General features: G+C 33.9%; 1 protein-coding gene across 3 annotated transcripts in view; it reads right to left on the minus strand.

Annotated features, from left to right (window-relative positions):
- Window positions 1–26236, minus strand: part of Wdr81 (WD repeat domain 81) — a 236664-nt gene that overhangs the window by 61868 nt on the left and 148560 nt on the right. For all 3 annotated transcript variants that reach the window (XR_015038979.1, XM_085809249.1, XM_085809250.1), the window contains exons 15-19: window positions 9818–10031; window positions 2806–3340; window positions 2513–2655; window positions 2106–2225; window positions 1353–1620 (exon numbers count right to left, since the gene is read on the minus strand). Coding sequence is in view for 2 of the 3 variants with exons in the window: in XM_085809249.1 (XP_085665375.1) it covers window positions 1353–1620; window positions 2106–2225; window positions 2513–2655; window positions 2806–3340; window positions 9818–10031 (1280 nt within the window). In the remaining variant the exon portion in view is untranslated. The remainder of the gene's footprint in view (window positions 1–1352; window positions 1621–2105; window positions 2226–2512; window positions 2656–2805; window positions 3341–9817; window positions 10032–26236) is intronic.

The raw sequence follows: 26236 nt of genomic DNA on the forward strand, positions 1-26236 counted from the left end.
TACTCATATGGTAACTTCAGTCTTGACATAGGTTTCGTTTTAAAATATGAACTGACATGAAAGGTAAACCTATCACCTCTAAAATTAAAAATCTCAAGCTTGGATGAATCAAGAATAGCCATTAACCAACACCAATATTTTTATATACAGTCAAAAGTCGTTAATTCGGACACCCATAATCCGGAATGATCTATAATCCGGACCTCAAAGCTACAAACTTTCTGCGCATGCGTCCACTTGACGCATGCGCGTAAGACTTTTATGGCTGCGAATTTGCGTGTGCGCATGCGCGTAATACGTTTACGCTTGCGCGTTTAATGTATAACGGACGGTATAAGCTAAGCTAAAATTATCTAATTCAGTTAATGTTGCAGATTGCGTTGTTCCTTAGTCTTCGAATTGGATCCGGCTTATTATTTTTTGCAGACTGCTAGAGCAATTTTGTAAAAGTAAGCTTGAACTTTCGATTATGTCAAATAGAATTTCCGAATATGTAAAGGATCTACAAAGCGAAAGTATGTTTAGAAGTCCATTAAACATAAGTGGAATTGCTGCAAAAAATGGATAAAGGCATATCCTTCGTTTCTCAAACCATTCCGAAATCTGTTTATCAATTTCACGCTGCTCTGCGGCCCGGGGGGGGGAAACGCCGAAACGCCGCGGCGCGCAATGAATTGAAAGGTAATCTGTCAGCACTATCCTTATCTTCAGGGTAGATGTTTTTATTTTATTTGGCTTATAATTCCTTACTAAATGTAGTATTTCATCTCGATGTACTCCGTCTTTGATATGATTTAAATCAAATTCCTCATCATTATAATTCGCTTCCGATAAAGTAAAGAGAAAGTATTATCACATAAAACGAAGCAACTTAAACAACTTACACTGAAAGAAATGTTTAATAAAGTAAATAAATAAATATTAAGCTTTTTTTTTTTTTTTTTTTTGTAAATTTTGATACCCTTTAGATCATAATTGTTCTTTATTTCATAAATTACGGTTTAATATTTTTAATTTTATAATTTCTGCATGCCATCTTACCAGATTTAAACTGATGATCTACAATCCGGAATCGCCGAAGTCCCGATGAGTCCGGATTAACAACTTTTGACTGTATATAAATGGAAAAGGAAGACAAATATGTGTATGTGCACATGGCAATTTGCATAAAAAATCTTAAATAAAGCTATACAATTATCTTAACACTACACAACAAAAATAAACAAATAAATAATAAAAGATGAAACTCACAAAATTGGGATAAATTGCACTTTAATTTCTTCTGTTAATTTTTTATTAAAAATTTGATATTTTAAATACAATATACTTACATATCAAGAAAATATACTAACTTGCTACCCCAGGTTTTAAAATGTGCTTCAAATCTTTAAATTCACATTCTTCAGTATAAATTTTATCAAAACAGGAAAAGAACTTTTGAAGCAAACCAGACAGATGTTTTCTAGTCATTTCAAGTCCAATTCTCAAACCGATAGTATAGATCACATCCAACAATCGAAATGTTATCATTGTGCGAGATTTTCCGCTACCAGGATATACCAATCTCAAGGAAGATATCAATCGCAATGCAAAGTACAGTATGTCTTTAATGATAACATCCTGGATAAAACACAAATATTTCTGAATCAAGCACAAGATATTCAACACATTCAATATGTCATTAAGAAAATATAGCAAAACTTGAAACAATGACAATCTTGGTAAGTGACCATTCTAACAGAAAGATTATTAAAAAAAAATTTAGTGATAAATGAATTTTGAATAAAATCTACTTTACTTTCTTCATACATATGCATATTGTTATATAACAAAAAATCAGCTTTGAATTTATTGATGAATAAAGGATACAAGTAGTTAATTACACTGATAATTAATCCACAACAGGCTACTGATTTTTAGTATAATTTAAACTATTACATGAAGCTATATGTTAAATACAGTAAAGAATAATTTTTTAAACATTAGAACATGAACAAAAAATCATAATTTTGTACAAACACAGTGACATTTTTCTTTACTTAAAATTTTAAATATATGGGTTTTCACACTTAGAAACTGAACGCTAGAATATAACTGAAAGCTACCTGCAAATGATCCATAAGTGTAACATCAGACAAGTATGGGACAATATGCTGTAAGAGAGCCATGGCTCCATGTAGACCTGATTCAAGTGTAGCAGGAACTTTCTTCCGACATAAATTAAGCTTAAACAAAATTCACATTTTTATTTGAAGTTAAAAAGACAAAAATTTAAAAATAAAAGATTCTTAACTACTTTTTCTAAAAAATATATATATAAGTAATTAAGGAAGTAACCATTTGGATTCCTTATCTGATTTACAGATTTATCTTCCTACATTTAACACTTCCATGGAAATAAATTATGCGTTACTAATGAAAGACATATATTTCAAAAGCAAAACGGAAGGAATTAGTTATAGAAGTAGATCAAAAACAAAAAACTAAACATTTTGAGGGGGGGATATCTTACCAGATCTGCAATATGTTTTATATATTGCAGCATTATGAACTGTTCACCGTACAATGATGCAATACGTGATAAACAATCCAAAACCTTGAAAGCACTTATATCACCTTTTAGCCATTTACCACTAATGCTCAACATTTTAGCATCTATAAAAGAAAACAACTTTAATACATTTATTAAAATTTCTTATGATTTAAATGTGTTTATCATAATTTGCAGTACTAACTATTCATTAATAAAGAACATATATAGACAAAGAAATATAAAATTTACAATGAAAGAATTAAGCACTGTACCTTTACTTCCAGGAGGAATATAAACAACTTCCCTTTTTTCAGAGCTATCATAACATAAAGTCAGCATACGTAATAAATTGCGTGTGAGATATCTGGCAGTTAAGACAGGCCCAAGTCTGTGAGCAAGCCATAGCATGCTCTCCACAGATACATCAGAAACATTCAAGTCACTTCCAAGTTCACAAGTTCCATCATTTGGAAAATATTCTATGCCACTTCTAGAACTACTAACATCCATTTCTGATTTCCCTTTCTTCTTGAGCACTTCTAAATCCATACTCTCATCAGTGCTGGATTGCATCCATTCAGAGAGGTGAGATGTTAAATTAGGAGCTGATCGTGAATATAAAGAATCTTGAACCATATCCCATGGTTGTGAAGGAGTCAAAATATTATTTTGATCTACTGGTACATCCACAGGAATTCTGAAGCCTGAATCATTTTTATGAACATCATTTTCATCATCACTTTTACTTTTTTCTTTATTCTTGTCAATCTGAGAAGGGACTTGGATGAAATTATCATCTTTCAATACCTAACAAGAAAAATCCAAATGCCATAATATTAATGACTCCAAGAGACAAATAAATGAGTAACTGCAGGAAACGAAACCTCATAGAAATGCAACAAACAAAACAAGGCTTCAAATAACTTAACTCTGAAAAATGTAATTTTATAGCAAGGGAATACTGTCAAACTTTATTTTCCAACCAATATGATTTTCGAAAAATGATTAAGACTTAATAAGACATACATAACAAATCACCAGAAATAACGAATTAAATAAATGATAGAACTCAAAATCTACTAATGAAACAAATAATAATAATAATAATAATAATAATAATAATAATAATAATAATAATTAAAAAAAAAAAACTAACTATAGTTTTTTTTTTTTCTCTCATTCCGAGGCTAGCCTGGTTGCAGGGACTTTCTCTCTTGTCTCTCCTTTCTCTAATTTTAGGACCGGGACTATGGCGCTGTTGACGGTAAATAAATAGAAAATGAACGAGTGATTCTGGAGACACCACTTGCATAAGGGAATGCGATCTACTGCCATCTGTAATTTTATGTTCTTTTGTAAATGTTTATGTTGTGTTTCTCAAGTAAATATTTTCAAGTTACTTGCTGAGTCATTATTATGGGAAGAACTTCCCTTCCTATGCAGCATTAATAAATTTTATAGTTCATACAAATATTACGAAAGATGCCTCTTATCAACGATACATTCTATGATCACAGCAATTACTCAGAACTGCAGATAGCACTCAAGGCCGTATATAATGCGATTTCAAGTACCATATATAATTACAGTAATGTTTAATTATGCATCATTAAGTACAATATTAATAATATTAAATAAGGTAACAATCAAGTGCATTGTACACTTAATAACACCATCTCTCATTTTCGTGTATATAAAAAAAGGGATTCTGACACTATCCTAATGCTAAAAAAAAATGGGGAGGGGGAAGACTTGTACTCTGAATAATGGATAATACAACAATAAATATCATGCTCTTACATCAAATTACCACATAAATAATAAAAAATCAGTTCGAATAGCACCTGTGTGTCCGCATTCACGATTGGGACTACTACAAGACCAGGCACGTTTGGGTCATGATATTTGATAATATCAACTGTTGCTCAGCATGCTTTTGAAGTTTAAAAGCCATTTATGTCTTCAATTAAAAAACTGGGAAAATTATTACGACAGCACAAACAGCTCATTTACAAAAGAACACTAAAAAAAGCGACAGCAAACTGGGAACTATTTTAAATTTGAAAGATTGCAATTTGGAAATAAGTAACGGATTCTAAAGTTCAACTAAAGTTTGTTGTAGCTTATGCTCACTTGTCTGACGTAGTCAGCTCAAGCAGCGCTAGATTACGCCTACCGTTGGCAACAGCCTTGAGCACCATTCAGGTGACAGTGCGATTTTAGCTCAGTTCCGCGCCCAATTTTGACAGAGAGCATTTCGGGGGATGGGAACGGGTCCGAGGGTCTCCCACACCTCTTCCCTTCCACCAAGCCACATGAGAGGACTTTCAGCTCGCCGCATATTTAGAGTGCCACACCGACGCTATACATTTACAAACATCCATAACTTCTCCAGGATTCGAACCCGGGCTCTTCGACACGGCACTCAGCGACGCTAACCACTATACCGGTTGGGAGGCTTTAATTGAATTAACAAACACATTATCTCTCAGACACTTTAACGAGCTACCGAGGAACTGAATGATTACTGATGTTTTACAAATTCCGGAGACGTTTCTCGGCATCAATAAATGATTGTTTTCTCTCTCTATTAACAGAAGTACTTGTATATATATTTAATCTAAAATACAGATAGATTTTATAATGAATTCAATCCAGGTAGCAGGACTAACATTCACATATTTTAATACCATTCATTTCAAAGCAAGTCTTTTGAATCGGAACTTGATATATATTGGCCTTATTTTACTGAAACATTCTTTCTGTAGATGTAATGCCACTGAACATGTCAGGGTACACTTAACAACATATTTTATTCCAACGATCTGATATATTTCAAAACTCACTTTCGAATCAATGACTGAATCAGCATTACTGCATCTGGTGAAAACACTGGAACTGAGCCACATCCAAAAATGCATTTTGAGAAATAAGGTTTTTCACTGTTATTTTCATATCACTAATTCACAAAACCATGTCTCCAAATGCAGTTTATTTTTACAGGGAAACAAATCGTTTTTACACTTCCTTAAAAAAAAAAAAAAAAAAAAAAAGACATATTTTGAAATTTCTAATCCAACAAGCACATGGGTTTTCATTAGAGATGGTTGAGACTTTGGTTTTATGAATCTTAGAGTCTAAGACGTCCCTACATTACCTCCACAGCTGATGTTTCAAACTAATAAAAAGGAATTAAAATACTTCATTTAGCATTACTATCAAGATGTGGCATTATGTTTCATTTCCTCTAATAAAGTTTTATTTCATTTACACCTTTTCTTTGCCTCATTTCACCCCCAGCTCATTCCAGAAATCACGTTGATTTAAGTGGCAAGCAGTTCTACTATAAAATTAGAACAGAAGAATAGCGCATTGCCGGGATGTGACAACTTTGGTGTTAATGCTGACTGCCTGTTATGGAATTTATCTCTTGGCGAGTAACTGCTGTCGCGTGTCAGATTGAAGGTTGCAAAATAGATTTGGTTTAATAGCTTACAATTTGTGTCACTACGAGCGGTTGCCTCTAGTTAGATCCTCCCGGGAGTCGGCTGAAAGCAATCTCAGCATTCTGGCTAGGTCAATATCTAGATAGGATCGACTTCTAGGGAAAAATTAACAGTTTTCACTGTGACTAGAACCATCGTTTATATGATGGTAGGTTCAGCCTCGGCAGGGACCATACGGTACTGTCTTGTCTGCCCCTTAGTTTTGGGGGCGCTATATGGTTTGATTTCAAAGGTTCTCCTTGGGGATTTGGCTCCCCTTGTTCACCACTGAAGGACGGTCGATGTCAAACAAGCGTTCTTCTGATTTTGAGGGGATGTGTGGCCGTCCATCACCGACTTTGTGTGCAATTACCCAGACTTTGTGAGATCAAAATTGTCTCCCTGTGCTGACCAGGGGGTATGCCTCCTTGGATCGCCTCTAGGGTTGGGGCGTTTAACTGTGTAAAAGCAGCCTCGAGTTAACCAGGTCTAGGTGCCCCTTCTTCCTGGATAGAATACCTAATGACTCCTGGCTAGAACTACCTATAGTTAGGATAAATTAGATATTGTAATTAGAATCAGATTAAAGAAAATATTATATTTATAGCTAGGTCTAGGTGACTGGTACTTCTGTGTTGTATTATATTTTAATTTAATCTTCATAAGTGATAAGTAAAATAATTTAAAAGTAAAGTACATTTACGTCTCTTTCTTTGAAGAAGTTTAGTTACTTAAGCAGTCAAAACTAATCCGTAGAATACGTACTAGCTAAATTTGTAAACTAAGCTAGATGAGTTAAGGTCCAGATAAGTAACGGGTGGCCATAATTAGACTGACAGTGCTCACAGTGTTCTGTAGCGCGATCTATTTGCGAGAATGACGCCACATTTTGTAGGAAGATTAAACAAGACGGGGGACGAAAAAATTTTCCGCGAAAAAACAAATTAGTTTCAAGAGTCACCGCTAGGGGAATATTTGGCGCTGTGTAATAGAAATAGTGTTAACAAATGCAAATTAATACGGAATAAAATTACCTTTTATTATGTACATTTTCTGATTTAGTTCAAGTGCAATATGGCAACACTTTTAAAAAAGCGATTTTAAAAGCGATAAAAGACAATGCCTGGGGGAAATCATTTTCATGCAAGTTGGAGCCACTCCACACGTTGCTGTAAGGGTGCAACAGATGCTACGACAGAAATTCACAACAAAAAGAATCATTAGCCGCTACTTTCCAACTGCATGGCCACCTCGGTCGCCTGATCTTACCCCATGCGACTTCTGGCTATGGGGTTACCTTAAGTCCAACGTCTATCAAGGAGTGGTCCAGGACCTGGCTACGTTGAAGGATAACATATCACGGACTGTACGGGATATTCCTGCAGACATGTTACTTTCTGCTGTTGTACATACTGTGCACAGAATGCAATATGTGGTCCCCAACTACGGCAGCCACATTGAACCTCATTTGAATGCAAAATAAAAGGTAATTTCCTTATTGATTTGCATTTGTTAACACTCTATTTTCTATTACACAGTGCCAAATATTGCCCTAGCAGTGACTTTTGGAACTAATTTGTTTTTTCGTGGAATCCTTCGTCCCCCGTCTTGTTTAATCTTCCAACAAAATGTGGCATCATTCTCGCAAATACATCGCGCTACAGAACACTGTGAGCACTGTCAGTTTAATTATGGCCACCCGTTATTCTAAAGATGAACATAGCTACACAACGTGTAGTCAACTGGAAAAAGCAGGATGTGGTATTTTCTACTCAATCAAACTTAAAATCAGAGATGTCCAACTTTAGGGACAACTTCTTATTGCAAAGGGAATCGTGCTATCCTTAAGAAAATTATTTCTGTGTTGAGAAAGAAGACAAACTCTCCTCTCATGATCCCATAAAAAAAACGCTCCAAGAGACCCACGAAGAATTTAATATTGATTCAAAAGCTATTTGTTAGCAAAATGTATGAGCATAAATCTTTTGAGTAAATCCTTAGCCTGTTTTGAATACCAACGTATCTATATAGCGAATCTGACAGAGCTGTTAGTGATTATGAATGATACATTTAAGTTGCTCACCTGATTTTTTTATTCTTACATAACGTTTTGCATGTTCCATATGGGATAAACGTTGTTCAAATATATATATATATTCATTCAAAAAGAAAAGTCATGAGTGACATAATTAATGTTAAGCATCGAAAAATTTGTATACATAACCTTTAAAAAGAACTAGTAGATAAATTTACTTTACTTTATGCACCTGAATTCAACTATACATTTCAGCAGCAAGTTCATACATTCAATTTAAATTAGAACGGTTGAGGAAGTATGAAATGCGGTTGGCATTTTCTGAAACTTAAAAAGCTATTCAAATCTTCAAAAAAAATCTTCTCATAAAACTGCAATCAGCCTATTTTTCGTTCTTTAGATATCTTTGTGCAAACAGAATTAAAGAGTGAATTAAAATGTTGCTTCTAATGAGATATTGCTGCAGTTTTATTCAAAAATACCACGATTCCTTGAAATATCATTTTTCAGTTGCTTTTGTCTTTAAACATACATGTTCAAATCATTTTCACAGACAGTCATGTTCACTAAAAATTATACAACCAGTTTTTATTCCCAAATTTAATGTCGCATCATTTATAATTTCGCTATATGATGAAAGTCGCAGTTTGGACACATCTGCTTAAAAGATTGCAAAGGGAATCGCGGATGATCTAGAGGTGTGCAAACATACATGTGCAATTGAAGGGGGTCACATATGGACCTACGTGCCCCATCAAGTTGCATACGCAAGTTTATCCATCTCCTGAGATAACAATCCAGGTGAACGACTTCAGTACATTACTGTCTGTCAGTCCCGAGATCTACTTCCATGGGTAAGTCTGGATGGTGACTGTCGCTGCTTCAAGCAGAAATTATTCTGATGGAAGTCTAATTTTTATTTTGCTGTTGCTAAATGCTGAATGAGTCATGACTTTTCATTCCTTCTTTGAAAGCTGCCGTGAAGTCTTTGGCAGTTCCCCTTCCACAAGGTTTAAAAAGCGCTTCTCAATCAATAGAAATAGCACAATTTAAAATTACAAAAATTAAGAATGAATTTTCATTTATGGACAAAACAGCACACCTGGAACACACCATAAAAGCACTACATGTCAAAACTCTGAAACTTGGCAAATGAGTTATATGATGAATGATTCAAGACTTCTACTCAAAGAAAACAAAGCGCTATCCTTAAGAAAATTATTTCTGTGTTGAGAAAGAAGACAAACTCTTCAAAACTATTATAGTCACAAAACAACTTTGAAACTGTTGCATGTGAAAATCGAAACTTGGCCTTTATTTCTGAAATGCTATGATCGATCCATCCCACAAAGCGATATAACTTGTGATGGAAAAGATGCAGATGCTTCTACAAGTGTCTGTCAATTTACTTACATACTGGCGGATGCAGTCAATGACATGCACCGATGGCACATCTATGTTTTCTACCGAGGCTTTTCTAGTTTTCAACGTACATTTCAGACATTTCAAACTCAAATTCATATGACGATTTAAGAGAAAGAAAAGCTGATATTGAAGCTCTTTCTAAAATGAGTCTGTTTTTACTTTTACTCCTCCTCCCTTCAAATCTTTATTTGCGAATGTCTCAAATACGTCATATGATAATCGGAAACCTTAATTTACTTGAATTATGCAGCGTTCATACCAATAATTCGTATATACACGCCCTTAAGTAAAATCCTGACATAAATAAAACATATTAAAACAGTGAATGTACCCACATACCTCTTCATTCACATCTAAATCAAAAATTTCATTATCTTCATCATTGTTTATTTCAGACTGAACATTTAGGGTTTCCTGAGATGAGTTTAACTGTCTAAAGGCAGTATCATATGTTCCGTCTCCGTCATCAATAATGCACTCATCTAAATCTTCAGTCATGTGTTCTAACTTACTGACATCAGGCTCAAAAGTGTTCTGCATATAAATGTAGTCACTGGAGAAAGAAAAATTAAAGATTTAATAACATTTTCAAAGGAATTAATAAAACTACACCAAAAATAGGTAAATTTGTGACACAAATGCAGCCTAAGTTGATAACAATAGAAACAAATTTATAATTTGATTACAAATAAATAAAAGTTAAAACTATATTTAGTTCAAGTCAAACCTTTTTAAATTTAGGATTAGGAGGAAACTATATAAATAAAAATATAAGTAAAATATAACGAAATAATATAAAACATTTCAGATGTTATACATATTTATTTTGTTTCACAAATAGCACAAACTTGAAAGCCCTTATGCACTGTCAAGACATATATTTATAAACAAATAAGTAAGTTTAATGCCTTCTGTGTTGAACAAATTTACAGAAAAAATATGAAAAATTGAAAAATAAATTAAGAATTAACACAGATTTTTCAAAAATAAAAACTTTTACAAATAACAAAAACCGTACTGAATAAGTATAATTCAGTTTGAATTCATAAATTCTCGATGAAATACAAAAAATTTTCTTTCAACTCTCAAGATTTGACAACAGATTCAAGAGAAACAATCTTTTACTTAAAATAATTTAGGCTAGTTCTAGTAAAATCCGTGAACAGTACATGAGGTCGCATAATCAAATCCTCACACTTGTACATCTCCAAAGACAGAATGAAAACACCATTTTTAACCTTTACCCTGGAGGAAAATTGCACGGCATAAGATCCGGTAACCTAACACATTAAACTGTAATCACAAAGTGTTAGGATTCATGAAGACTTATCTAGAGAAATAAAATTCAGGACACTAAAACTAAACTCGGCGGCACAAACAGCCCATAGAGAACCATGGCCGGCAGTGCCCTGATATCTGCTTTCCAGACCGTGGGTTCCGGAGTTCTTGTGCATCTTAGCCTGGACAAGTGGTCAGCTTGTCGCAGAACCCTCGGTGTTTAGTCCCCAAGCGAACTTGGTACCCATTTTATCAAACCCACTCCACGGATGAAAGGCTGAGTCAACCTTGCCCAGCACGGAGATCGAGCTCCGGACCTGTGGTGCTGCTACGCCAAAATTCAGGGAACAGCCGATTCTGAAAACATATCGTTCTATATCACATTTTTGTAAAAGTCTAAAATTCGAGTTTTCATTTGTCATTTCATTTGTAGTAAATTAACACATTACTAATAAGAATGGAATTGTGTCGATCTGAAAAACGGTCAGTCATTTTGAATACCTTATACTTAGAAGTAAGGTAACTTACAGTTCAGCTAAAAGATAAAATTACTATACAAACTTCTGTTCAGATAAAATTACGATACAAACTTCTGTTTCTGTGTACGCACCAAACAGAAATTCTCATATAAAAATTTTGATGTGGACACACATGATTTCCTTGTACGACTTGTTAAATTATACACATTTTTTGCTGCATTTCATTTAAACTTATTTCCTCAATATCGTTAGAGATATATTTCTCATTCAATTAATTCAGTTCTCAATTCGCGGCAAGGCAAAAATACATAAAAACTAAAAATATCTTCATTAAAATTGAAGAATGTAGAAAAAATAAAACACCAAATACAGTTAAAACAGCTTTAAAAAATTACAATTAAAATTAAGAGTTTCTACGCAAAAGCAAGCAATTCGGCCAGCGAACAAGAAGCTAGATTTTTCGGAGCACAAAAGTGAAAGTTTACTTTTGGTCCCACTCGGCCAAACGACACTGAAGGTGCAGAAACTGACTTAATTCACAATTCTGCTAAATTTCAAATGTAAACAAATATGACTGCTCTGTTGAGCTTAGTCGCACTTAAACAAATTTCAAACTGTTGATAATTCTACAACTATTGCATGCAAATTAACCAAAAGCATAAAAACTTTAATCGGAACATAGGAACAACATAATTTAATCACCTTACTAACTAGCCTAAATTATTTTAAGTAAAAGCAAGCAAAAAATGCGCTATTTACCAGCATACAAAAAAAAAAAAAAAAAAAAAAAAAAAAAAACCTCACCAAGCCGAGTAACACAGTGAGTATGTACATGTATATATACAGGTACATATAATATATATATACGACAACGCCGCCGCCGAAGTTTTGGTGAAGTTCAACGTAACAACACTGCCGCAGCCACCCTACAGCTCCGACTTGGCTCCAAGTGACTTTTTCCTCTTTCCCCGAATCAAGACAGGCATAAAAAAGGAAAGCGATTCGACTCCATCGACACCATCCATCAGACTTCGACGAGAGCCCTTAACAGCATGACGCCCGAGGCCTTCCAGAAGGGCTACGAACAGTGGAAGACGCGCTGGCAGCGCCCCTCTTGGTTCGCCCGAATTGCCACCAAAAAGGGAGGGGCATAACTACATGTTGTAGCAGTCCTATATACATAATTTCAACGTTCTGAGACTATTCGTTATGCGAGATATTTACGTACGGACGTCACCAAAAAAAATCTCGTCTGCATCCATTTTATAATCCGTTTTGGGGAAAAGGAGTTCTTTATTGTGTCCTTATTTATTGTAAAATTTATTGTCTGTGTGAAACCCATTATATGTAGCAGTATTATAGACATTCAACCTTCGGGTAAAAGCAAGTAAGAAAATAATTATTTTCCAAAGAGGTTATACTGAGAAGAAAATATTTCATTTTATACTAATATCTGTTTCAAGAAATCAACTGTATCAGTCACTTAAAACACCTATTTGATATATGTTTTTAAGAATTCAATATAAATAAGCAAGTTTACACATTATCATATAACTACTAAATGTAATCACAAATTAAAAAAGAAAATAATCTAAGCACATGTCCTTTTTCTGTGACGTAGCAACTGACTCTACTCTATAAGGCTCCCTGTCCCCATTTTCAAATAAAGCCTTCCTCCCACAGCTGACCATTCCTTCTCGGGAGCTCCCTCTCAGCTCCTCAGCTCCCGCTCCCGGCTCACCACTCTCAACTGCTTCAAAACCTAACTAACCATTTACATTGATATTACATAAATATATTTACTTTAATGAACACTGTATATTACAGATACTTTTCTTTGACATTTTATACTTTGTTCTATATTTTGCTCTATTTATATATACCTATATATAGTTTAAGGATTCCATATTAACTACTACATATGAAACCAAAAAGTGCATCAATAATTGTATTTTGCAGTATTATTAACTTCATTCTGAAGAATTTTCTGCAGTCTAGTTTGCGTTATTTCATTTATAAGTCTCAAATTAAAAACGATTCAATGTTTACATGGCATTAAAAAATTAACCAAAAAGCAGCAATCACAATGTGATTGAAAAACAGTCCTTAGACGTGAAAAAGCTGAAAGCCATTTGGGTTAAGACTATTTTCTCAGATACTCAGATACTTCGTATACATAGCATTTGAAATACAAAACTCAATATTTACACTAAAGATTCTTCGATGTTACAAATATCTGTCTATCTACTCTTACGGCTTTTAAAAAAAAGATGTTATGTGCCTTAAAGTGTATCGTTCAGTAATCCATTTTCAATGTACAAAGTTGCATTTATTCTAAGAATTCAATTTGTTTTCTCATTTTCCTCTGTATAAAACTGAATGCAGAGAAGTTAGATGTTTAAACGAACCCCACGTTTTCCCACGACTCTGAAGGGAATAGTTTCCTCATTTCCATTTTCCCCCGTGTTTAGAGGGGCTCGAAATTTATGACTTAACCGCATACATGCAGCATTCGCAATCAGTTATCCTCACTGGATGCGAAATTTAGGTTCTCAAATGCGCGTCAAGTGACATAATACAATATGTATACTGAGATATTGTATTATGCTCATTACATAATACAATGAGATTAATTCAATCGAGCATAATACAATGAGATACTGAGATAAATTGTTCACGCACGTCCTATACTATCGCATTCGCTCAATAACCAAATATGGGAGACAAGAAGTATCACTACTACGGGAATCTCACGTTGTTCTCAGCCAGGAGTCGGATTTCTTTTACCCTGATGCACATTTCGCTTAACAGCTATAATTATATCATCAAGAGCTCTCGATACACGTTCGTTTTCGTTCAAAATTTCCTTCTCGTACTGTTTCTAGCATTGTCTATATACTCATTATTGATAGCTTAACTACATTTAATTTTTTGTGCTGATAAAATAAAGTTTTGTTTTCCTCTGCGCAGTGGAGTAGCGAGCATAACTGGCCCCGGGCCAAAATACCTTTTTAGCGCCACCCCCCTTTCCTCGAGAAAAAAACACAGTGATGTGATGAAAATCTTGTTTGGAGACCCTCCCCCCTTGCCCCCCCCTCGCTACGCCACTGCCTTTGCGATCCCTTGAAATAGTACATATAGTGTATTACCAAAAACGCATTTTTTACTTTCTCACTCGTTTTTTGGAGGACACTAATTCTTCCAAATCCGTTACGTTCCACACATACGTGAGAATATGCAGTATATTTTTTACATTACTTTATAAAATACTACAGTATGTAAGATAGTGCAGCTTCCAGTATACTTTATTGTAGCGTCTCAAACTGCCGGCCCACATGCAACCGCCTAAGGAACTTTATGTGGCTCGCGAATACATTTCACTTATATACTTGTTGCAAAAATTTCAAGATTTTATTATTTGAAGCCCGAGTTCATAGTATTTTCATCACCATCCAAAACGAACATGAATAACACACAAGAAAACCTATACATGAAGCTAATTAATTTAGTATGTGATACAAATCTTATTCAAAGATTTGAACATAAAAGTTTTATTAACTTGTCAAAAAATAAATAAGCTCAGTTACAAATTCTTGCACTAAGAATAACCACTTTGTTTGGGAATATATTTATATGTCAACAACCTTTTTTCGCAGTTGAAAATTAATAAGAAATGGATCCGATTGACCGACGAACATTTACAATCCATAATGAAGACCATTTCTAGTATTTCTCTCCAAGACTTTCTATCAGAATCGAAACGAGAATCAAGAGTCAAGCTGTAGTAAGAGATAAAGAAGTTTATAACCATTTATACGCTAACATATAAATTTTTATTTATGGTCGATGAAAAATCTATAACAGAAACAGAATATTACTCATTATTTGTCATTATTTATTCTCAAGTTTTGTCAAACCTGGAAAATTTTCTTTGTTTTCATGATCTGCTTATTTTTAGCTTAAATTCAAGTAAGTAAATTAATGATTAATTAAACATGGTGCAATTATCTTAAATAAATATTAGTCTGAAAATTTAATATTTAGCTGTCAGTATATATGAATTACAAAGTGTAACCAACAAAAATGTCTTGCAGGCACCAAATTTTAGATTTCAGATGGAAAACAAACATAAATTTCAATTAATTTTTTGCGATATTATTATTATTTATGTGTGTTTTAAGAAATATTTAGTAAGCAAAATTTAAAACTGACTAGAATATTTTTTATTTTGCCAATAAAAAAAATTTTCATTTTGTTAAAATTTCTGGTCCATCAACTGCTTTCAAATCGTGCATGCGGTCTGCATGCAATGTGAGTTTGAGACCACTGCCTTATTGTATAATTTCCCAATTAAACTTGACCATATTTAGACAGGGTGTTTCAGCACAGTGGTTAATAATTTTCTGGAGAGATACAACACACCTAGACATTGGAAAATCACACAGCAATCAATGCATGATCGGAAACGATTTCCTGCCGCGGTAGTAACAACACAAAACACGAGACAGGAAGGACACGATCTGGGTGAGAAAACATGTTTGTTATGCTTAATACAACAGAAATCATGAAAGAATAATAATAATAATAAAAACAATGATCGTCGTTAAAGCAGGTATTCGAAATTACGACTCCGGATCGCGATGCAGGCCTCACATCTTCGGCGCGAAGGTCTGATATTCTGGAAAATACCGGCCGTGTCCCGGACTTTGCCAGTAACTGCCAAGAGGCGTGTAACAAGTTCCTCAGCACTGTTAACGGGGATTTCGTACACCAGCATTTTGACGTACCCCCAGAGGAAGTAGTCAATGCAAGTGAAGACTGGCGATCTTGCTGGACATTGCACCGTACCACTCCTGCCGATCCAATGTTGAGGATACGTTGCATTCAGATGGAGACGCATATCAAGGCTCTTAATGTAAGCTAAAATTAAACATCCCCAACATTTAGCTGTACTAAGCATAATAAACATGTTTTCTCACCCTATTCGTGTCCTTCCTTTCTTGTGCTTTGTGTCGTCTCTACCGCGCGAGTTCAAATCGCTGGGTAAAAGTCTAGTTTAGAGTACCCCTTGGCGATTTTGGGCGGTACATGGATACTGATTTTGTGCAATTCTTTGACTCGTTATTTTGGCTTGCGAAGCGCCGCTACACAAAGCCAAAATAACAAGACAAACAATTGCATAAACTCGGTATCCATGTACACATCGACTTATTTTCACTTAAAAAAATCCCCGAATTGCACAAAAATGGCATTGCGCACTCTTTTAACTTTATCCATGTACACGTCGACCTATTTTTACTTAAAAAAAAAAATCCCAGAATTGCACAAACTTGCATTGCGCGCTCCCTTTACTTTGTCCACGTACACATCGATATATTTTCACTTAAAAAGTCAAAGAAGCACCAAATTCTACAATATAGGCAAACAAAAAATACATAATCTCAATAAAATACATTTTAAACCAAACAATAAAATAACATAAAAAAGGAAAAACATGTTATACATTTAAGCACTACCAAAAGCAAATATTCACTTACCATGATTTTCGAGTTCGCTTCGTACACCCAGAGCCACGTAAAAATCAAAATATCAATCATACTCAAATGACTTTTTTCAAGCCAGGTACTCTTTCTGATCGAACACTTCACATAGTGACCATCTGAACCTTTCTTTCTACAAACCCATTGAAATCCATCTAAACGGTTTTTACGTTCGACTAGATGCATATCCTTCCTACATACAGGACACTTATAATGGCTATTAAGTAAACCTTCATTTACACACCAGTCAATTAAAGCTGTTTTCCCCTTTGGCTCCAAATCGTACAAAAACTTCAAAATTAATCTTACTACATTCAGCCATTCTACCGTCTAAAGAATCAAACCAACACACACCACAAAAACGCTTACAAAACACACCATGAATCAAAATTTCCCAGAATCATGCACCCGATTACGTCACAATATGGTTTCCATAACATTCAACTACTCAGGCTATCATAAATGAAACAACAACTTTGCCATAATACAAGGGGTACCTTAAAGTCTACTCTACCCAATCGCTGTGCTGAAACACTCTGCATGTTTAGCACGAGTATCCTGTGCTACATATAAGATCTGCTTTATCCACGTTTCACGTATCCGTAAGAAGCCTTGGAACATACCACAAACGAATACGGAGGTACTATGCGTAAGATGCTTTCCTTTAAATTAAATGACAGAGCAAAATATCGTAATTCAAAAAAAAAAAAAAAAATGAAGTTATTGGTCAGATATTGTATTGTCGCAAATTCATGTCATTTTATAAAGAATCATATTATGTAACAATATGATAGCAGTTAAAAGTCTAAATAGCGGAAAAAAGGAAAAGGATCTTTTAAAGACTTGCTACATTTAAAAATACATTGAAAGTGCTTTTGTGATTCATTATTTTAAAGAGAAATATAAAGCTTCCTTTTTTTTTCCAATATTTTTTTTTAATTTTATTTTTTACAACTTAACATCAGAAACACCGAAAATTGATTCATCAAGTCATATAGCGTTATTTAGATGCTGCTAAGACTGAGTTTTTATCAAAAGTTATTTTTTACAGTTCATACAATTGTTAAAATGTCGAAGATAAAATAAGAATTTTTACAAACATTATTCATTACAATTACAACAGTTTCTTGGCCAAATATCTAAATTTTACAGTTTGAATATTTGAACGGTGGTCACTTTAAAACGAATGCTGACTCCATGCGGTCAAGCCATAAATCACAAGCCATCCTAAACACGGGAAACTGAAAAAGAGGAGACTAACCCCATCGCAGTCGTAGGAAAATATGGGGGTCGTTTAAACATCTAACTTCTCTGCATTCAGTTTTATACAGAGGAAAATGAGAAAACAATTTAACTTCTTCCAATGAATGGAATTTTCTACGAAGAAAATGAATTATTGAACGATAACTTTAAGGCAACACACATCTTTTTTTTTTTTTTTTTTTTTTTAAGAAAGCGAGTATTAGAAGAAGAAAGAGAGTATTTGTTTCATCAATGCACCTGTAATGTAAATATTGAGTTTTGCATTTCGAGTGCTATATATGTTACGGCCAAAGCCCGAAGTTCGGCCAGTTCCCGAATTGGCCGGCCATTTCGGGAACTGGCCGGGGCGTGTGGCCAATGTCCGATGTACTGCAAATGAATAGCGTATATGCGACTTTGGCCGGCCACTTCCCGATGTGCTGAATCAAGACTGTTTGGTAGGGGGCGCAGCTGATGATTCCGGTGTGATGACGGCATGCACACGGTAGCAAGGACAGTGTGTTATATTTTCAGTGTATCTGGCATCCATGTATCGAATCACGAATCTGGCGACGCGTTATTGTTTACGGAATAGTTTCGATTGCGGGTTAGTGTGCTTTCCCCGGATAGGTAAGCCCTTTCAATATTCGTTTGTTTTTTTGTTATACTATGGGTCAAACTCAGTTTCAAGAACTTGTACATGCATTCCAAGCACAGCAAACAACAATTTTTCGAATAATTTCTCCTAACTCAAACTTCTAATGGCACTGAGTGGTGCTCAGTGCCATTAGAAGTTCGGCCGTAACATATATACGAAGTATCTGAGTATCTGAGAAAATAGTCTTAACCCAAATGGCCTTCAACCTTTTCACGTCTAAAAGACTGTTTTTCAATTACATTGTGGTCGCTGCTTTTTGGTTAATTTTTTAATGCCATGAAAACATCTGATTGTTTTTACTTTGAGACTTATGAATAAAATAACGCAAACAAGACTGCAGAATATTTTTTCAGAATGAAGTTAATAATACTGAAAAATACATTATTGATGCACTTTTTAGTTTTATATGTAGTAGTTAGTATGGAATCATTAAATTATATATATGTGTAAAGACATACATATATGAAACAAAATATAGAACAAGGTACAAATTATCAAAGAAAAATATCTTTAATATACAAAGTTCATTAATGTAAATATACACTCTTTTGCAAAAAAATCGAAATACCACGAAGGGAGTGATTGTTTTTGATGAAATTGAATATGTGTATAGCTCATATACAGATAATAGAATGATTAAACTATTAAGGTCATAGTACATGTCCACGGCTCACAATCACATGTCCACGGTCCCATTGAGTGTTCAAATTAGTAGTTGATTGAACCGCCCCTGGCGGCAATGCACGCTTGAATTCGTCGAGGGAAGGAGTGGTAGAGGTTCCTAATGTCATCCTGCGACACATTCTGCCAGGCATTCATCAGTTGTCGCTCCAGATCTGCGATATTTTGTGGTGCCCGAATCTGGCCGCCTACCATGTCCCAGACATGCTCGATTGGTGAAAGGTCTGGTGAACTTGCTGGCCAAGGAAGAGCTTCAACCGCACGGAGACGGTCCAGAGATATGCGAGCGAAATGTGGCCTCGCATTGTCTTGTTGGAAAATGGCCCCAGGATGACACGCCATGAAGGGTAATGCAACCGGCAGGATGGTATCAACATATAGCTGAGCTGTTAAAGATGTACGGAGGATGACTAAAAATGACCTGCTATCATAAGAAATAGTGCCCCACACCATCACACCAGGGGTTGTGGCTGTATGCCTTTGCAAACAAAAGCTGATTGGAACCGCTGGCCCCGTCCTCTCCAGACACGAACACGGTGGTTATCTGCTTCAAGAGTGAAGCGGGGTTCATTGTTGATCACTATACGATACCAGTCTGATGGCAGACATGATGATCAACTGCGACACCACTCCAGACGACTCCGCCGATGTTGTGGGGTCAAATGCAAACGTCTTAAAGGCCTCTGTGAGCGTAATCCCGCCTCAGACAAGCGCCGTCAGATGGTGGACGGTACCACGGGAGGTATAACCGTGGCTGTAGTGAGTTGAATAGTCGAGAATGATACCGTTGGGGCGGTTTGGGCCTGACGAACAATCATCCTATCTTGCCTCGCATTTGTGCTCCTTGACCTTCCAGAGCCTTAATTTCTTCGGCAATTTCCTTGTACCAACCATTGCTGCCAACATCTTTGCACAGCAGTGTCTGTACGCTGCAGGTGGCGGCCTATTGCTCGGTATGACCACCCAGCTTCACGCAAGGCTAAAATGCAATCACGTTCGAAGACGTTTAAGTCTTCGATATCGTCGTAATAGCATCTTTAGTTGCTTCTTCACGGAATTACAATAACAGAAAAAATAAAAATAAATAAATAAAATTAAATTTAAAAAAAAAAAAAAAAAGATAAAATTTCTGACTATTACTGGTTTTATACTTTGCGAATTGCGCACTACAAATGCGGGCTATGATCGCAATTCCTGTTCATTTGTCTTGAAACTTTGATCATTTGCATGTTCGATCAAGATGTTTTTGCATACCTAATTGCGTCACGATAGCAAAAGTTCTTTTTTAGGCTTCGATTTTTTTTTTTTTTTGAAAAAGAGTGTATTTATGTAATATCAATGTAAATGGTTAGTACGGTTTTGAAGAAATTAGAAGTTTACAAAAGAATTTTTATAATCATGCCTAGCATTTTCGCGCATTAAGCTTCTGAAAAATTATCAGTAAGAAATTTAGAACTACCGTATATACCCGCGTATAAGTCGAGATATTTTGGACAAAAAAAAAGACTTCAAAGTGGGGGGTCGACTTATACGCGAGGCCATAAAAAATTAACAGAATCGGAAGTTCAAAAATTTATTTATATAATGCAGTTGTTTTCTTCCCGCACTCAAATTGGACGACTTTTCAAATAAGTCACTTACTTGAAGTAATTTCATGACTTAAATTATGTGACGAACTAATTACAGAGTTTCATACTTTAACTAGAGTAAGTTTCGATAACCCCTAGATGTCTGCCTCAATAAGCCCTTCAAAGTAAATGTAAGAAAATATTGGGCAGAGTGGATTAGTTCCGGTCGACAACAATTTACAAAGGGAGGCAACATTAGAAAGCCCGATATTACATTAATTGCTCAGTGGGTTAAAGATGCTTGGAACGAAATACCCTCTGAAATGATTATAAAATCATTTAAAAAATGTTGTATTAGCAACGAACTAGACGGCACGGAAGATGATGCTGTCTTTGAATGTGAAAATGACGACGAAGGCTCTAGTAGTGATTGTAACAATACGGAGTTCGAGACTGAAAATATGTATGATGACGAGCCAATGACGACAGAAGAGTTCTATGAAATGTTTTGCGAATCTGACCATGAATCGGACGTTGAAGGATTTTGATTTTGTTTATTTACCAAGGTATTTTTTATCGCATATTTACTTTTTTTTCTCAGATGATTTTGAATAAATGTAGTACATAAAAAATTTTTTTGGAAGTTTCTCGATCGATTTCGGAAGTGGGGGGGGGGTCGACTTATACGCGGGTTTCTTATTTTCTACGAATTTTTTATGTCGAAGTGGGGGGGGTCGACTTATACGCGAGTATATACGGTAATCTTTTCACAAAGACCAACAATTGCAAATTATAAGTAATCAATTTCAAATAATCCTATAAATGCAAATAAGAATTTAAAAAATGGTAAAACCAAAACTCTTCAAACAAGCAGTACCCCCCCCCCCCCCAAAAAAAAAAGATTAACATAATAGATAGGAACTGAATCAACTTCAATGCCACTGTATCAGGAGGAGGAACACTGAAATCAATTGAAATCGCTCTTCGACAAAAAATCTTGCTTTCCTCTATCCAGAATTAGCCAATGAACTATTTCAATGTATTTTAATTAAAAGCGTTCACCCAGAAATTCTGGATCCTCGGCAAAGCAAGGAAAAAAACAAAGTAAATTCTAAGTAGAATCTTGTATCTTAAATAAAGAGAATTCTATTTAAAGAATTGAAAACGTAAATGAAAGTAAAATACTTTAGTGAGAATTCAAATCAAAATTTTACCTTCAAACAAATAGCACCTAATCCAAAGAATTTAAAACGCAAGTGAAATTATAAAACTTTAGAGAAAAGACTTAATTAAAACTCACAAGAAGTAATTAAAAACTTCGAGCACTTTCATTTAGAATACAATCGAAACTATGAATAAGATCGTTACAGTAGTGATTTAATGGCTTTAATGGCAAAACAAAAGTGCCTTGGCGAGAAAGTAATCGCTCAAAAGGCTAAAAATTGGAACTAAAGATTGAATTTTGGAAAAAAAAAAAAAAATCTTTTTAATAATACTTCTATGAAAATTCTAATTTTGGGCAAAGAAATAGATATTTAACTAATTAAAATGAAATATAAGTAAATTCTGACTCTCTTTAAACAAAAATGTGAATAAAAAATATTCAGTATAAAACTTTAATTAAATTTTAAAATAAATTATTCGTTTCAAAAAGATGCCCAAAAAGTGTTCAAAAAGGTTTTAATAATTGTTTTGTAGATATCAGTAGAAAACCCCATAAAGTTGAATTTTAGATTCTTTAATTTTTACTTCCTTGTACGAAGTAAAAATGAAGTATTGTAATCGCGAAAAGTTTCAGTCAGCATATTTCAACGAAAATATCCATTTTGACCGCTATCGAATGCAATTTAATGATGTTTTTGCGTGATATCTGTACGTAAGGACAGAATAAAAGACTTTTTTCCTCCAAAAAAATTATAAAACTGCTTTAAAATGAATTCTGAAGAGAATTTTTCGTGGCGTCTGTATGAACGTATGTATGTACGTATCTCGCATAACTCAAAAACGAGTAGCCTCAGAATGTTGAAATTTTGTATATACGACTGCTATAACATGTAGATGTGCACCTCGTATTTTGGTTGCAATCGGCCGCACCAAACCTATATAAATATATTTATATATAGATCCACTTTGTTACCCGGCTCAGTGATCTCAGTTTCTTTACTCTTATATGTTTGTAAATTGTACATTTTTTGCTTTAAAAATGATTGAATTATGTTGTTCTTATCTTCCGGTTAAGGTTTTTATGCCTTTAGTAAATCTGTATATAAATAATTTTAGAATTATCAACAATTTTAAAGTTGTTTGAGTGCCGCTAAGCCTAATAATTTTTTTGATGGCGACTATTGCTTGTTTACTTTTGAAAAGGCAGAATAGTGGATTTGTTGCCAATCTAGAGAAACTTAGCTTCGCAACAACAAAGATAACGCTTCCATTTATTGCGAATTAAATCATGCTTAATCCTTTCTGGAATTTTTTCGAGGAAATAAGTGTTTAAGATTTACTTCGTAATTTTTAATACAGATATTTTGAGTTTTTATGTATTTTTGCCTTGTCGCGAAGTGAGAACTGAATTAATTGAATGAGAAATGCTCAATCGTCTGTGAAAAACTGTTTCTTTTTTGTTTTGTTTGCTTAATTTCTTTTATTCATCTTTATTCTATTCAGCTTTATTCTAGTATTCGCATAGAACATGTGTAATTCTATAAATGGTATAAATTTTGCGCATTCTGAGTTATAATATGAACGAAATATAATACTGTTAAGTGAACCTAGCGCCAGAGTGTTGCTATGGTAAACAAACAGAGTGAATTTTAAACAATGGATTTATTCTATTGTGGTTTATGCGCTGTCGTCGAAGTAGATTTAATTCAATCGAATAAGTTTGAATGAAATGCAAGAAAAAAATGCGTATAATTTAATATTCCGTGCAAGGAAGTCATGTGGTGTACACATCAGATTTTTTTTAAATTTAAAATTACAGAAAAAGGTAAAAGAAAGCTTGAAAAAGGAAGTAAAGAAACTTTTGTTTGAGAAGTAAAGTTTTTACGTCGTGGGCTTATCATGACGACTTTGAATATAGAAGACCCTTGCTTAATAACAGGATAGTAATTAAAAGAAAAAATAATAATAAATGATAAAATAAATAAAATCCTATAAAGCTTTTAAAGCATCCTTTTCTTTTGGAGATTTCAAATAAAAATTCATGCTTTTAAAAAGTATTATAGGGTGTAGATTACTCCAGATTCTTATAAAAGACTTGATGAATTTTAAAGGAATTTCATTTTCTTTTAAAATTTTGGTGGGAATTAGAATTTCTTCTTTTTGTGTTTCTATTTTAGTGTAAACTTTTTTTATTCTGCTGATTTGGTTAATAATAGTATTTGCAATAACCTTTTTTAGATATGTTGGATTCGTTTAATTACTTTTTGTGAGTTAAGTCTTTTCACTCAAGTTTTATAATTTTCACTTACTTTTTTAACACTTTGGATATATGTGCTATTTGTTTAAAGGTAAACTTTTGATTTGAATTCTCACTGAAGTATTTTACTTACACTTACGTTTTCAATTCTTTAAATAGAATTCGCTTTATTTAAGGTACAAGATTCTACTTAGAATTTACTTTGTTCTTTTCCTTGCTTTAGGAAGGAGCCAGAATTTTCGGATAAACTATTATAATTAAAATACACTGAAATGGTTCATCGGCTAATTCTGGATACAGAAAAAGAAGGATTTTTTAGGAAGAGAGATTTCAATTGATTTCAGTGTTCCTCCTCTTGACGACAGGTGGTGTGGTGTGTGTGTGATTATGGCAAAGCCTCGAGGGCTATCTACCTAAGGGGAGGGATGCCTTCGTGGAGGACTTTCTAAGGGAAACTGGCTCGTATATCCTCCTCTTGACGAAGTGTCATTGAAGTTGATTAAATTTCTCTTCTATTACGTTCGTTTTTCTTTAAATTTCATTGTTTTTTTTTAATTGAGGTATTGCTTGTTTGAAGAGTTTTGGTTTTAACATATTTTAAATTCTTTTTTGCATTTATTGGATTATTTGAAATTTATTACTTAAGAATTTCAATTTTTGGTCTTTGTAAAAAATCACTTGTAACTTTTAATATCTCTTGGAAAAAATCAATATCGGAACCCAGAAAATGATTCTTAGTGACGCTTGCTAAGCATTGTCCTGCCACAGCGTTTAAATCCCACTATTTAAAGGTACATTAACATTATGCTCATATCCTGGTCTAAAAATAAAAGTCCCACTATTTAAAGGTACATTAACATTATGCTCATATCCTGGCCTAAAAATAAAAGTTGCGAGTTAAAATTAAGCAGGGTAGCTCATAGGAAGCCTTAATTAAAAAGTAATTCTAAGAACTGTTAATTTATGCTTAATATTATCATCTGGATTAAACCCTTACTCACTATTTGATCAAGTGTATGGCAAACATATATTCAGAATTTGTAAAGAAAAGAAAGGTGAATCAAAATGAGTTATATTTTCGTTTTTTCGACTGCAAAACCATCTTAAAATACCATCCAATTTCATCTTTAAATTATTCCAATAATATTCAGAAAAATGGGGGCATTATTCTTAACTACAATTCATTAATGCAAATCTTATTTTGTTTTCACACGGTTTTCAGTAATTACGTTAGTGATGTTGATATTTGTAGAAACTATTAGCAAATATACTAGTTATAAATACCTTATTTTTTATGTTTATGTACTATAAAAAAAGCTTATTTTATAGTACATAAATATAATTTTATATTTTAATTATAAAAAGCTTATTTTTTAATTACCTCAGTTTTTGTGCAGTTAAACAATAAACTGTTATAATATGAAAGAACAAAAGAAATAAAATTAATTATTTGCTGATTTTTTGGGAAACTTTCATCTGACAATAAACATAAATGCATTAGTAATTGCTTTTGAAATGACCCACTTCCAGCTCAAGTCAAGATTTTATTCAAGTTATATTGATACTGAATGAGACCTAAATTTCTTTTTTTTTTTTTTTTTTTAGTATATCTCCCCCTATAACCCCTAGTACCTCCATATACAGTCAAAAGTCGTTAATCCGGACTCGTCGGGACTTCGGCGATTCCAGATTATAGATCATCAGTTTAAATCTCGTAAGATGGCATGCAGAAATTCTAAAATTAAAAATATGAAACCGTAATTTATGAAATAAAGAACACTTATGATCTAAAGGGTATCAAAATTTATATATATATAAAAAAAAAAAAAAGGCTTAATATTTATTTGTTTACTTTATTAAACATTTCTTTCAATGTAAGTTGTTTAAGTTG

The sequence above is a fragment of the Stegodyphus dumicola genome, chromosome X2 (assembly GCF_044657685.1).
Source record: "Stegodyphus dumicola isolate Sdum_Otavi_A_Nest chromosome X2, ASM4465768v1".
Lineage (NCBI taxonomy): Eukaryota > Metazoa > Arthropoda > Arachnida > Araneae > Eresidae > Stegodyphus > Stegodyphus dumicola.